The 15,194-nt window shown below is 35.1% G+C and overlaps 1 protein-coding gene across 1 annotated transcript; it reads left to right on the plus strand.

Annotated features, from left to right (window-relative positions):
- Positions 1 to 116: 116 nt before the first annotated feature.
- LOC136811637 (cleavage stimulation factor subunit 2-like) lies at positions 117 to 13,339 on the plus strand. Its single transcript, XM_067068262.1, has 10 exons — positions 117 to 247; positions 7,501 to 7,579; positions 8,842 to 9,014; positions 9,533 to 9,657; positions 10,411 to 10,530; positions 10,971 to 11,214; positions 11,935 to 12,120; positions 12,256 to 12,423; positions 12,711 to 12,769; positions 12,939 to 13,339. The coding sequence occupies exons 1-10, from the start codon at positions 157 to 159 to the stop codon at positions 13,053 to 13,055; spliced, it is 1,362 nt and encodes a 453-aa protein (XP_066924363.1). The 5' UTR covers positions 117 to 156; the 3' UTR covers positions 13,056 to 13,339.
- Positions 13,340 to 15,194: the final 1,855 nt, after the last annotated feature.

Here is a 15,194-nt window from a genome sequence, read left to right on the forward strand (position 1 = left end):
ATAATTACTAATGACACTAATTTTAATTTAAAAATGATTTCAGTCTCACATCAAACCCCCTGACTACTTTTTCGTTTCATCACGCACTCGGAACTTTCTCGATCGTCTGGAAAAAGAAAACAAGTTCCCAGTCCCCAAAACACATGGATAACAAAGATGGCGACGCAGACACGAGAAGCTCCATCTTCCAACAACAAAGAGCAGCAGCAAAAAGATTCAGCTGAGAAATCTGCAAGATCTGTATTCGGTGAGAAAGATTAATTTACAAGTAATGAACTGCATGAAAATCTAAAGGTTTCTTTGCCTGATATACCTCTTAGGAATACCTTACTAGCTCTAACATAGGTATCGTGGTATAGTGGTTGTCGACCTTGGCTTCTGTGCAGGAGGCCAGCAGGGTTCGATCCCCACTCACGGCAGTTCACTTGGCAAGTGAACGTTCCTTCGCCCAGGTCAACCCATGCCATGTGAGGGGAATTGGGTAGTCAGTTCAAGGTGCTGACGGGACGCTCATTAGTAAGCGCCTATAGTTGCGAGAATAGGCCTCTAAAGCCTCCTGAGTCCTGCAACTCAACCAAATAGAAATAGAAATAGAAATAACAGCGTCAAACGAAAGTCCCTGAAAGTCTCTACTGTCTATGGACTGGGGTCCCAAAGTAATGTGTATTTTGAAGAACAACCCAAAAGGAAACTTTTCACCCGCCTAGCATTTTAATTTCCTACCTAGCGATTATTCACAATCATTCTTGGAAGAAAAATACTAGCTACTTTGTTCAAATATGCCAGATTTTGCCTAATTTTGCTTCTGTTTGCGAAAATTGGTCGTCATAGTTGGTGTTCATAATCGCACACTTCTATTGGGAACGTTGCGAAAAATTGCAGCACACGCCCTGAGGGAATTGTTGCAAAAAACTGCAACGTAGCCGCAGAATTTTGCAACGTTGCGGATCTGTGCAATTTCCCGAACTTTTTCCCAGGCAAAGCCCTAAGGGCGGAATTTTTGAAAATTTCAAACTCATTTTCAGACATTATCAAGTATACCATTCAAAAGCTCTCAAAAAACTATATAGAAGACTTTTAAACAGGTATAGCCGATTTCATTACCTAACTCAAGATAATTCACGCGATGGCATTCAAAAATTGTGTGAGGTTTTCAAAAACAGCAAAAAAAAAAAGAAATTTGAATATGTTTTTTAAAAATAAATCTTTTCAAACAAAACTTCACAATATTGGTTCTAAAGGTGATATAAGTAGGTTGAAAAAAAATTTTGTGAAATGGGCCAAAATTGCGGCACAAATCAAGAAAAACACTATGTTGATAAAACAGCAGCCACAAATTTGTTCAATGAGTAAAAATCATTTTTTTCAGATGAAAGTCGTAGCAAAAGGGTACTATCCACAAAATATCAAAAATGGAACCAAAATTATTGGGTCATTGGGCTAGAATTGCAGCTCAAAGTTGACGATTTTTTTTATATATGCTTTGATTGAAGCCACATTTTAAGCATATTGAAAACCTTGCAGCCACAAATTAAACACATAAGTATCTTTATAAGACCTTAAACTACCAATTTCAAGAAAAATGGTTAAAAAATATTGAAGTCTTAAAGCAGGACAGCACATAAACCAACCCTAAAAATGCCAACTAATACTTATATGTAACAGCTAAGAAGGTTATAGTTACAAAAAATGGTATTTGCAGCCACAAAATGTACACTCTTTCTTAAAATAACACTGTATTGTGTCAGATTGTGTTTGTTTTGCATTAGGCTTTGCAAATATTCATGTTTCGAAAACAAAACCCAACCTGGAATGTGTAAATTGATAATTTAGTGATTGAAGCCACATTTTAAGCCCATTGAAAACCCTGCAGCCACAAATTAAACCCATAAGTATCTTTATCAGACTTTAAACTACCAATTTCAAGAAAAACGGTTAAAAAATATTGAAGTCTTAAAACAGGACAGCACATATAAGCCAACCCGTTGAGTGAGCCACAGTGACATACAGCCACAAAACCTGCCCTCACTTTGCCATCTTATGTTTCAAGACTGAATCACTCAACTTCAAAGGGAGCCACATTTTTGGAAAGCTCATCAATTTCCTTATTTTATGGAATTTTGTACTACACAGCAGCCACAAGAATGTCAACGCTGTGGGCTAAAAAGTGGCTGTGATTGAAAACCTCACTTTTTGGGGTTCTACTTTTGAATGCAATCACGCAGAAGATGCTATTTGGTCAATTTTAGACCAAAATGTGGCAAAAAGTGGAACTTGTGTATGAAATATCTTGAGTTAGGTAAGGAAATCGGCTATAACAGTTTAAAAGTCTTCTATATAGTTTTTCGAGATCTTTAGAATGTTATTATACATGATATTGTCTGGAAATAAGTTTGAAATTTTCAAAAAGTTTTGCCCTTAGGATTTTGCCTGGGGAAAATAGAAATTGCCCAAAAAAGGGATGTTCCACCATTGGGATTTTAGGGGATTTTTTCCTGAGGCATAACAATCCTATAGAGAAGGTCTGGAGAAAGTTTCAGCTAGATCTTATTTTTTTTCTACAAACAGCCTGTATTTTTGTAACACAACCACAATTTTGCGTGGGAGGACTATTTTCCTCAGATGTATAATTTTCAAGCGCCTTCAGAGGTTTACTGTGCACGTAAGAAAATTTCAAACAGCTGTTATCAGGTTATCATTTGATAGCTATGCAAGTTTCCCTCCACTGATGCAAGTTACCCAACTTTACGGTAGAAGGTCAGGCTAGCTCTAAAACTCTAAAACTGCAACTAATAACATGAAAACCAGAATATGATTCTTCAATGGGAATCAAAACTATAAAGTGCACTTACAAGCATCAATATGTCAGATCTAACAAAATTAATAACAGCACTGTCATCATTGACAATAAAACAAAGGATTTTCTGTCAAGAGTCTTGTAAACATTCCAACAACTTCCATCAAAATGATCTGCCACATCTAAGTCTACCATTTTTAACATGGTCCCAGGATTGAGCGGAGGACTGCAGAACGCCCGTGAGCTCCCGCACAGGTGAAAAACTGTAATCTGTCAATCATCTTTCTCAAACGAAGAGATTCTAGCTTTACGATAGTGCTGGGATCTATCTATCTATCTATCTGTATATTTCAGACTAAAAGGTCCTAGAACCCATTATCCATACATTTGTTTGTTTAAAAAAAATGAAATATGAATAAATGAATAAAATGTTAAGAGCAATAAAATATTTTGAGATTTTAATTAATGCTTAATAACAAGGAGAAAAAGAATGAATTAGACTAGTGGATCATCAGTGGATAGTATTCAATCATCATTATCCCTTTACTTTTATTCCTAGAACTTTTGCAAAAAAAAGGAAAAATAGAAAAGTTGTATTTTTTTACTGCTCTATTCACATACTTCTATGTGGTGTTTTTTTGCAAACATCAAAAAACTGATTTTTGTCCCGCTTTTGCAGGACTTAAGCTTAAGTGCTTGCGTGCAGCAAAGGGTACAAAGTCTAAATATGCGTTTCCCGTAATTTTTGTATGAAGAGTTTAAGTCTATACTGAAGGGGTTTTTGTTAGTTTTTCAGATTTTCCAAGGGGGTTATTTAAAGGTTTCAGGGGGTTCTCTTCTCCTAAACTGACATTAATAGTCATTTTTCAGACCCTTTTCCACAAAATTTCACTTTCCAGGGGTGTCAACAAGGGGTGCCACAAGCAAAAAATGGAAATACGGAATGCGCAATTTATGCATTCAACAGAACGAACAAAATTCAAGACGGTAAAAAAAGTTGTTTTTGTTTAGAATAGCTTTCCTCTATCAAGAGGTGATTTCACATGGGATTTTTATGAGAGTAATCCTAAGTTATCGTAGAACGCAGAGAAATAAAAATATTACTGTGTACTTACATTCCAATATGAAAAAGTTTGGACATTCTAGAGGGTACTTTTCAAGTCTTTTCTAGACATTTTACTATCATCCACGAGGTCTATTTGAAAATCTTTTTTATGAGACGCTTGGAATCATCGTAAAAATACATTCATCCCCTGTGGGGGATTTGGAAAAAAGTCCAAATCAAAATCTTCCGCAATAACAAATGAAAAATTTTCAAATTATGTGATCACGCTAGAAAGAAGTCCCTATCACAACATCAAGCTAACCGCTTGGGAGGGGGCCTCCTTCAAAATGCACATGTTTCGAGACCCAGTTTGTCACCCTGCGACCCTTTTGGAACAAAGACAAATGTTTTCAAATCTTACAACAGAATAGCTGGGATATTTGACAATGTTATGGAATTCAACAATGCTAAAATTGCAGAATTTTGCGGCGCTGTCATTCTATGCAATTTCCTTACCTGATTTTGACTTTGAGAGTCTCACATTCAAACTTTGATGTTTTTATTGTACAACCTTTATACTTGGACATACAATTTTTTCAAGCAATATATAAAATTATTGGAGTGATAAAATTGATTCAAAAGTATACACGCAGTTGAAATTCTGCACTTAAGCAGACTTAAGCGTTATAAAATGTTAAACTGAAAAAAATCGAGAATGATTCTTTCCTGAATTACAAGTATTGTTCAAGCTCTATTAAACCTTTTAGCTAAGTAATTCAAAGAAATAATTTTGTGACAGAATACTGTCAGATTTTTTAAACCAAATTTGAAATACAGTTTGTTAGTTTGTAGACATTCAGTTGTTGATATGTAGACGAAGGTACCTAGTCGTTTGGGAGAACATGGCCAGCCATTGTGGCTGGAAACTACTTATCTGCTCTGCATTACTGAAATAAAACTCTAATACTTTAAAAAGGACATCGTGCGAGAAGATTTGCATCGTTAACCCACACGTTAGTGTGCTATTTTGAACAAAACTTATTTATAGCTAATATCTAATCACAGTTTTTACTTGCATCCACTGAAGTATGGAGTAATTAGTTATGTAATTAGACTGTTGCTTTCACCTAAAGGAATATAGACATATAACTGACATGATAAAACTTGTAAAAGGCCTGTGACCTTCTGACCTTCCTGACCCTGGATGAGATGAGCGAGGATGTAACAGCCCACATTTCTTGGAGACATTTCATCCTGTTGAGTTTCTAGCATTTAGCTGTGCCGTGACAGTTTCAATCTGAATCCAAGATGTGTAAGGTTCCTTGTCTTTGCAAAGTACAAAGTCTTTATTGAGTTGCAGAAGTTGGAGTGATATGTAGCTTTTTCCTGTGGTAATAAATTGTGTTTTTAATTTGTTAAACTTCAGGTTATGTTCAATGTTGTAGATTATACATTTGTTAAGAGTTTTTAAGCGGTTTAAGGTTGGACTAATTGAAATAAGGTCATCAGCAAATGCCACGGTACATGTGTTTGTGCCATCTTGTAGATGTGCTCCGATTCGGAGGTCTAAAACTTCTGCAATAAGATTCTCTGTAACTATTATAAAGATATGGAGACAAGATTGATCCCTGCTTGACTCCTTGTGTTAACAACATGAAAAGGTTTGATTTATTATTACTTTAAATAATTGGCTTTTCAAGTATAAGTCTATCAAGAATTTGAGGATAGATAATATATGTATATTGGTGAGTTGTTTTTGGACCTACCTGTAGGTCCTATAAGTTAACCCATGTTCGTTAGTTATTTAGTCAGTTAGTGCGTTCGTTACCAGCTTTTCTAGAGATTGGCTCATTCAATTTTTCTCATTTTTTGCACAAAGATACATAACCATAAACCCTCGAATGTGACATAGCCCGATTTTCGATAAAAAAACTTTTTGGGCAAATTTCAGCCAAAAAACAACTAAAAGAGTTTTTTGGTGAAAAATTGGATCATTAATTTTTTTTTGATTTTTTGCATGAAAGTAGGCTACCATCATAGGTAAAAGATGGCTCAATCAGATTTTCTTAAAAAAAATTTCGGCTCCAAAACACATCTTTAGCTATAAGAATCATAATTTATAAGCATAGATCAATGTTCTTAACTAAATTACTCAATTTTTTGACGATATATATGTTTTTTTACTAAGTCATAAGTTGAAAGAGTATTTGTGATTAGACATGAAACTTTGGTTCCTAGACGTGTTATTCACAAAAAAATAGCCAGAATTTGATCTTTTTTTACAAGCACATTACCAATTACTTAACTATTAGCTTTTCTCAAGATTCGCTCATTCAATTTTCAACACTTTATTGATTCAATCGATACACCTATCGATACATAACATAGACTTTTAATCAATAAGAATTTAGCAATCCAAAATTAGCGATAGAAAATTAGCAATATGAGATTTATCGATAAAAAATGAACGTTAATAAATTTGTTATAGAAGCCACTGCAGTGCAATTTAGCGATAACGATAAAAGATTAGCACTATAAAATTAGCGATGCAACTTATCGATGCAACTTAGAAGTCATTGTAGCGTTCAAAGTCTCCGAATTTTTACAAACAAAAATATCTAAAGACAGCAGTTGCGTTTAAGAAACAGAACACCCCTATCTGTCCCTCAGCCGCAAGTTTTGTTAAGCCGATCATAGATTTTTCTAAAGCTCTGTTGTTTTATTATTCTTCATGAATTTCACTTGCAAGCGTCTCTTATGCTTAGTTTTATCGTAAATCCCCAAGTGTTTCTATCTAATGCTTAATTTTATCAACTTGTTTTTACCTGAAGTGTTCCTAAGGCTAGTTTTGGAAAGAGTTCATAATTCTTTGCTAACGAATAAAAAAAAAGGCATTGTGACCAATTTCATCGACAAAGCAATTTATTTATAGAATTCAATAACTTTATTGATAAAGACTTTTGAACGTTTAAAGCTTATCGATGACGAATCTACAGTTATCGATGAAACCGATCAAGCTATCGATAATTTTACTATTGATAATACACTTTTCAGTAGATAATTTTACTATTGATAATACACTTTTCAGTAGAAAGCGAAAGTGATCCTTTTCCCATGGAAGGTCACTTCACAGTTGATACTTTTCTAAGCAATTCTGCTTTATGAATCCAGCACACATTAAAGATATTTGACTGAATGAAAAAATAAATGAACTCAAGAAATTTTCTTAAAATAAAAAGATTTCAATTTTTTTGAAAATTATGTGTGATTACAAAATTCTGAAAAAGATTCAAAAATATGATGAAAATCACTAATTTTAGTACCAAAGTAATGAATTCAGTTGATATGAGTGGTGCATAATGTCTTGAAAGAGGGGAAAAAATCCTGATGACACCCCAATTTCGAGGGGGTTCCATCAAATTTTGAAAGCAGGTGGATCCTAGAGTAGGGGAGGTTGCTCTAGACGGGTGGGGGGGGGTGTAGTGACACCCTTCCAAACTATAGCTCAGAAAAGTCACTTACCATGGCAAAATATTAGCTGTGGTACCAAAAACTTTAGCTGATCAGCCTCTTTTTCTCCTAATGTCACTAATTTTCCTATATGGGTTAACTAGATCATTTCATGAGCAAAAACTCTTTCATTTCTTTTTCATCACAGTTGGGAACATCCCTTACGAAGCAACAGATGAACAACTCAAAGATATCTTCAATCAAGCTGGACCTGTTCTGAGCTTTCGGTAGGAGTAATAACTTGATTTAAAGCGACTTTCCTAGTACTCATTGCATTTTTTTATTAGTCGGCATTTTTAAAGGGCGGAAAATAGTGTTTAGCATTTCTTATTTATGACTCAAAACGCTTTAAGTTATGTGGACACCTTTTCCTGATTATTTGTCAAAAAAGAAAATTCTTCAGCCAAAGTGGGGGAAAAGTTACTGGATCTCATTTTCGTAAAATCGCAATCTTAAATCTTTCTTGGACCTAGAGTTATAACCATTCAAATTTTATACTCAATAATTGTCTCTTTCGGAAAGAACAAAGAAAAAAGAGAACGTCCAGCGGACGTTTGACACAAAAATCTCGAAATATTTTATAAAAATCATAATTTTTACGTCCATCGGGTCGTAAATTTAATGGAAAACACAAATATGTTCATAGTCCCCCCCCCCCATATTACCACTGGGCTTAATAATTTGATTTTAACCACACCTACGTTTTGGGCGCCCCCAAACCTGCGTTTTGACAACCAAAATTTTTTGATATACTTTAAAAATTTTATCAAAAAAATTTATGCTCAAAATCCTCTAAATCACATTTCCAAACTATGGTCAAACTTCTGTATTCATATCTTAAAGATATCTCGAGAAATCGCTAAAGTTGCAAACCCCCGTTTTGGGGGCCATTAGAAAAAAGCTACCTATCTTTAAGCGACTGAAATATGTTGTTGAAATTGAAAATTTTGAAAAAGCACTTCTGGGAAATAAAGTAGAGATGTTAAAGATTTTCATGCAGCAAAAATTTTTGTAAAACCTCTTTTCCTCTAGATTTGAGAGACATTTTAAATTTGATCAACGTTTTGGGGGCTACATACTGTAACGAGTTGAAGTCAATCCAAAGAAAAATCCCAAGATGCTTTTTTAGTTCAATCTATTGGGAACAAAATCATTTTTCCAAAATTCAACTTCTTTGAAGTAGGTAATGTTAAAATTCTTAAGATTTTAATTGTATCCTGTTCAGTTTTTTGAATTTAACCAAAATTTTAACCATTAGATAGAAAATATTACTTGCTTTCTGTAAATACATACTTTTGACGTATAAAAATTTGTTGTTCTAAAGATATGACCAATACAAGAGAAGGTGTCATAAAGGGTGTCCACATACTTTAAGCTGATTCAATGTCAATTAAATTTGTAATTTTGCTTTTTTAGAGCCGTGTTTTCAATTATGTTTATTCTGGTTTATTTATGTTTTTTTGTTTATTTATAATTATTTTTTTCATAGACTTGTATATGATCGAGAAACAGGGAAGCCGAAAGGTTTTGGATTTTGCGAATACAAGGATCAAGATACAGCACAAAGTGCCATCAGAAATCTTAATGGCACAGAAATTCATGGAAGAACACTGCGTGTTGACAGTGCTTCAAGTCAAAAAGCAGCTGCTGATGAAACCAAAAGTAAGTAAACACAGTCCAATAATAAATCGATGATTTGCAGTAGGAACAGGATATTTTAGATATCAGAAATTTTCTGATGCTGAAAATAAATGTAGAATATACAGTAACTATTTTCTCAAAATTACTTTTCTTTCGTTTTAGGAACAAAAATACTAAATAACCTTATCCTTTAAGAAAAACCTTTCCTAAAACAGAAAACATAACTTCGCTAGTGCAAGCGCCATTCGTGAAAATCGTTTTATCATATTTTTATCACAAGAAAATTTCTAATATTCGAGTATGTGGAATTCTTATTGTGCTACAGTGACACCCTGGGATTTCAAAAAGATAAAAAGAACTGTGTACACTTCTAGTCTAAGCATTTAAAAAAGATTTTTTTGGTCTAAGGCCTGTCCAAAGGTTACATTAAAAAGTAACTTGGGTTGCTTATTATTTACATTTGACTACTTTTTAAAAATCCCCTTTGAAAAAGTGACCACTCTTTTGAATATTCTTCTTGTTTCGGATCAAACTTTCAGCTGTGGAGAAAGAGATTTCACCATACGGTGATTCAGTCAATCCAACACGAGCACCAGAAGCCATCACCAGCGCAGTTGCCAGTCTTCCTCCTGAACAAATGTTCGAACTTATGAAACAAATGAAGGTTAGCCTATCTATACAAACTAATTAAATTGTTACTGCTACTGTTACTGCCCGGGGGGTCCTTAGATAAATGGAGGGTACGGTATGTGCCGTCCTTAAGGGTACCTTTTTTTATTTCCAAAGTCCCGCTAAGGGTCGGAAAAATCTGAGAATCTAATTTCAGTCCCACTAAGGGTCGGAGAAAAAGGAAAATTTCAACTTTTAACTTTGGAAAGATAGAAATTTGGTCAAAATTGGTCAAATTTGTCCCAATAAGGGTCAAAATTGAAAACATATTCCTTTGTTTTCTCCTTTTTAGTCCTGGTAAGGGTCAAAAGGTCGAAAGTCGGGCAGCATCCCCCTGTCAGCTCGCCACCCTAGTACCCCCCCCGGGTGTTACTGTTAGAAATAGCCTTTCTTTTTTAATTCTTCCAAATGTTAATCAGCTCTCAAGAAGTCATGGGAAATTTTTGTTATGTGATGAAAAGTCAAGGAAAACTTTTATCGCCCCTAAAATTTAAAAGTAGACTTTTTAAGAAAATAACTATTCGCTTTGTGAAAAGTCTGTCATTTTCCCTCTAAGATCTGGCGTTTGAAATCTGATTGAAGAATTATCTCAATAGTGTGAGGTCCAGAACTATTTTCGTCTTTCCCATACGGAGACCTAAACTTTAAACCTTAGATCTTGATGAAAATGACAAAATTTAAAACCCTCGACTGAAGATAAAGACAAAATGGGAAAGTAAACTAAGTTAGTGTTTTCTGTTTTTTACAGCTCTGCATCCAAAATAATCCTGAAGAGGCAAGGCATATGTTACTACAGAATCCACAGCTGGCTTATGCCCTTTTACAAGCACAAGTTATCATGAAGATTGTCGACCCTAAAGTTGCTGATGTAAGTGGAACTGTTATTATATCCCCATGAAGATTTCCCGTGAGAATATGGATCAAGGTTTTAAAGTAGCTTGAATTGAAATAGCAATCATTTTCTTCGAGAGCTCTAAATAATTGTCATAATTCAGCTCTCAGAATTATACGTGGAATCGACCGAAAAGATGTGTTAATCAGATCAAGTTCCTTGATTAGATCAAAGCTCATTGATTAGATTTCTCTTTCGCAATAAGGGTGCAAAGCTACTTAAAAACGGTTAAACAATTAGACATTTTAGAAAAAACACGAAATGTATTTCCATGATTGATTAGAATAATGTTGTATATTTAGGTATTATATTGGAAATTGTAAGAGTTTTATAATACTCAATCAAAAAAGCAATGGTTTAACTCTTTAAAATGTCTTTCATACAATATTTGGAAACTATTGACTATTTCTGTTCAGGCCATACTTCATCAGCCAAGGGGTGAACCGCTCCCTATCAACACACTTATGGAGAAGGCTGGTATTGGTCACGAGCAGAAACCCGGCCCTGGTGGTCCTCCGCCACCCCAAGACTGGAGGGGTGACCATCCACCACGGGAGATGCCTATCAGAGATGTATACCGGGAGGAAATGGGTAGACCACCAAATGATTTTGGTCGCCCACCAATGAGAGATATGAGAGGACCCCCACCACCTGATAGAGGTAATGTTTGTGTCCGGTAACTTTTCTAATCAAGTGACTTTTTGTGTTGTTCTATTACACTTTTTTATAAGCATAAAGTTTATAAGCATACTTATACAAATTCGGTAAAAAAGGCATAATGCTAAGCATAACTCATAGCTGAAATGTAAAAAAATTCGTGTAGCTTTTCTAAAACGCTGACCTTTTTAGGGTTACTTTTAAAGTTGTTTGAGCTTTTTTAGACCAAAGATTTTCGCCTGCGGTGCCAAATTACAAAGAAAACCTTCAATCTTTGATTTGAGCCAAATAAATTTTCCCACTTTAAGATTCGAAACTTTCATGAGCCCAAAGAATAAAAAAATCGAAGTCTATAAAGGTATAAAAACAAGAAGCCCGTTGGGCGTGAAGGCCCAGCAAAAGCGAAAAGTAACGTGTTGAAAACAGTAAATGTATGACCCCGTTGACATGGATCACAGTAAAGACAGGAAAGATTTTTTCAAAATCACCGCGGTACTTCTCATTGGTTTGACACCTGAAATTTTATTGAATGGTGTCCTACCAACCGGGCCTACAGGCGCAGATTCACCCGGTTGAATACGAGTTTCAAATATCGTAAATTTTTTACCTATTTTTTGCCTTAACAGTTTTGGTAACGTCAGTCTTTGGCCGATAAAATATTTTACCATTGAATCTCACGAACCTTTTTGTTCCTTACATTATTAATATGCCCTTCTTTTTAAGATTTTCGCCCACCACCAATGGATGATCGATTTCGTGAAGGACCGCCATTTGATCCACGAGACCGCCCGCCACCCGCAGATCCAAGAGGTGGACCACCTTCCATGCCGCCCATGGATCGCGGTGATCCGAGGGTGAGGGAGGAAATGCGACCACCTCCACGTGATGATCCAAGGGGCCCGCCAAGAGGTGCATTAAGTGTCTAAAAGTATTTTCTTCCTTTTTACTTATCAGTTATTGACCAGGGAAATCACTTCAGAGAATCTTCAGATTTCAAAAAGACTACACCAAAAGAAATCACAATTATTTCTCAATACTTTTCAGATCGTCCACCACCGAATCGCGACCCAAGAGACCCTCGTGGAGGACCCCCACCACCTGTTTCAGGAGCTGAACTGATACGAAGTGGAGGACCTCCATTTCCTCCTGGTCCTGAACACAGGGACCCGCCTTCTGGTCCACCACCCCCTGTTACTTCTGCACCTTCATTAGGTATGTTGAGAGAAGAAATACCATGGAATGATTGTTTATACAATTGTTGTGGTATTCGAAAATAAGCTTACCGTATTCCTTCTCTTTAGCGCTGCATTCTGAAGAGCACCCACTTAAAATCTAAAAACATGAAAAGAGCACTGGGTTTTCAAAAATTAGTTATTTGCTAAAATTATATACATTAGGTGTTATAGACCCGGCAAGTCAAAAGGTTTCAGTTTTCCTGGACTTATTGAATATAGTGCGACTTTTGAATGATAAGTATTTTATTTTATTTTATTTTAAAGGTGCAGCAAACCCAGTTGCTGGTTTGGGAGGACCTGGTGGCCCAAATGAAGACGAAAAAGTAAGTGAAAAAAACTACCCTTAAAGGAGAGGATTTATTCATTTGCAAAAGAATTGATCGAAACAATCGTTAACCCTTCATCATTATTGCAAATTTCACATTTTTTTTGTGAGTAGATAAGATTCGATTTTCAAAATTAACAACCTCTCCTCTCCAATTCTTTTCATAGCAACGATTGATCCAACAAGTGTTAAACCTTACCGAACAACAAATCAATATGTTACCTGAAGATCAACGCGAGAATATACGCATGTTACGCTCACAATACAATAGCGGTCGCTCCTAATTTAGCGAACAACGTATCGTGTCTTTTAAATCACCGCTGGATGTGCCCATGTACAATTGTTGGTGGACTTTCATACATTGCAATTTTGCAAAAGTAGAAGACGCTTTTTTCTGAAGATTTTGGAATACGATGATTCAAACGGTCCTCAACGCACCGTTTTAACTTGAACTTTGATTTTTCATCGATTCTTTTTCTTTTTTATGTTACAAAATAATAAAATATGACAAAAACAAGGCTATTATGGAGTTGCTAAAAATACCTCTCTTTGCTAGAGTTTTAAAACACTTTCCTTTGCTTGAATTTTTCTGATCCGATTAAAAAACTTCCCCTCTCATTGTTTTTATCAATTAACCTTACTACAAGGGGTTCACGGTGCCCTGATTAATTCGACCAATCTCTATGATTTGAAATGCTACGGAATTTGCCATCGATGTTCGTCCCTGATGATCTAGTCTGGAGATCCATACTCTCTATTCAAACTTACACCACATTAGCAAAAACCCCATCAGAAGCTACTCATTGATAGTATGGTATTTTTGACCCCGTTTGAATTTGTTTACATTTGGTTTGAATTTTGTGCCAAAAAAGCCGCTGATAAGGTTAGCCAATCAGATTCGCGCACTTCCAATCAAAACAATAATATCACGTGATTTCAACAATTGTTTAACAGCCAATAAAATTCTGCGACCAGACTTGGCATCTACAAAAATACCCGGCTACTCTGTTATTTCTATATTATTATTCGTTTGAACTAAATGCTATACTTCGAAACCACACGAACAGAGTAGACGGGTCTCCCAGCTACTGATGATCGGTTTCCAAATTTTATTAATTTTTTGCCCATCAAATCGAGGTCATAAAAAATATTGAATTTAAAAAACGGGGATTTTCAGACTTCATTCGTTTTCTTTTTCTGATTCGTTGATAGAAATTTCGATTAGCTAGTATATTCCAGACACGACAGAAGTGAAATCAAGCGGGAAAGCACTTTTCAATTTCCATTCTCTTTTTTGCACGTTTGAGACATTACTTAAGGTCAGGGCAAACCAGTCCAACATTTCATCCAACATGATTTTCCAATGTTGGATGAAATGTTTGATGGAAAAACTTGCGTTGGATGAAGCGAAAATCAAGGCCGGGGCAAACCGATCCAACATTTCATCCGACTTGACTTGGAAAAAAATGAAAATTCAAAAAATAAAGAAAAAAAGTACCACCAAACCAATCCAACACGAAAAATTACACAATTCAATGAAATAGCTTCTTTGATCTCGCCGCAAATGTTGGATGAAATGTTTGATGGCGATCAAACTTCATCCAACACGATTTTTTTCTTCTTTTTTTGAATTTTCATTTTTTTCCAAAAATTTGAATTGACCCAACATTTCATCCAACATCAGAAAAAAGGCACGTTGGATGAAATGTTGGATCGGTTTGCCCTGGCCTTTAAGGCTCTGATCATAGTGATTTTTTTTATATTTGCCATGTATAAAATATATAGTTTTCTGCGTGATGAAGCCAACATAAATATGACATGTTCTACATTTTCTGTTAGGCCAACTATTCCTGAATCGGAAAATTTAAAAATCAGAATTTAAAAATTTTATGAAGAAGAAAATGAAGACTTTATTGCGAAGAAGAGTATTTCAACTTTGAAGAGCTTATTTTCGGCGAAAAAACATTTTGAAAATGTTTTTACGTGAGATGGTGTGTCTTTAACCAAACCAAAAAGAGAATTTCGGAAAATTGTTGTAAAACTAAAAGCTCCTTTATTGTTTCGAAATCTTGAAAATGGTGCTTTTTGACAAATTTTTCATCCCAATTTTTCGTAGAAAAACCGTCATAATTTTATTGATACATTAGATTAGAAAATTTTTCCGAAAATTTTTAAATAGTTCAATTCTTTGCGGACAATTAAAAAAAAGTTTGAAACAAAAAGGTTAGTTACCCATTAATACTTAGCACTTTTTGATGAAGAGGGTATACATCTTATTAACGTCTTTTCAAAGTTCACAACGCCATTCTTATGATTATTAAGTATTGGAAATTAATTCTTCCGCCTTCTCGCCACTTTTCCGCTGCTTGCCAGCCTTGCTTTAGGCTGCTGGCATCCACTAACGGATTCGTGCTCCTTACAGT

This window comes from Clytia hemisphaerica, unplaced genomic scaffold, assembly GCF_902728285.1.
Source record: "Clytia hemisphaerica strain Z4C2 unplaced genomic scaffold, Clytia hemisphaerica genome assembly, whole genome shotgun sequence".
NCBI lineage: Eukaryota > Metazoa > Cnidaria > Hydrozoa > Leptothecata > Clytiidae > Clytia > Clytia hemisphaerica.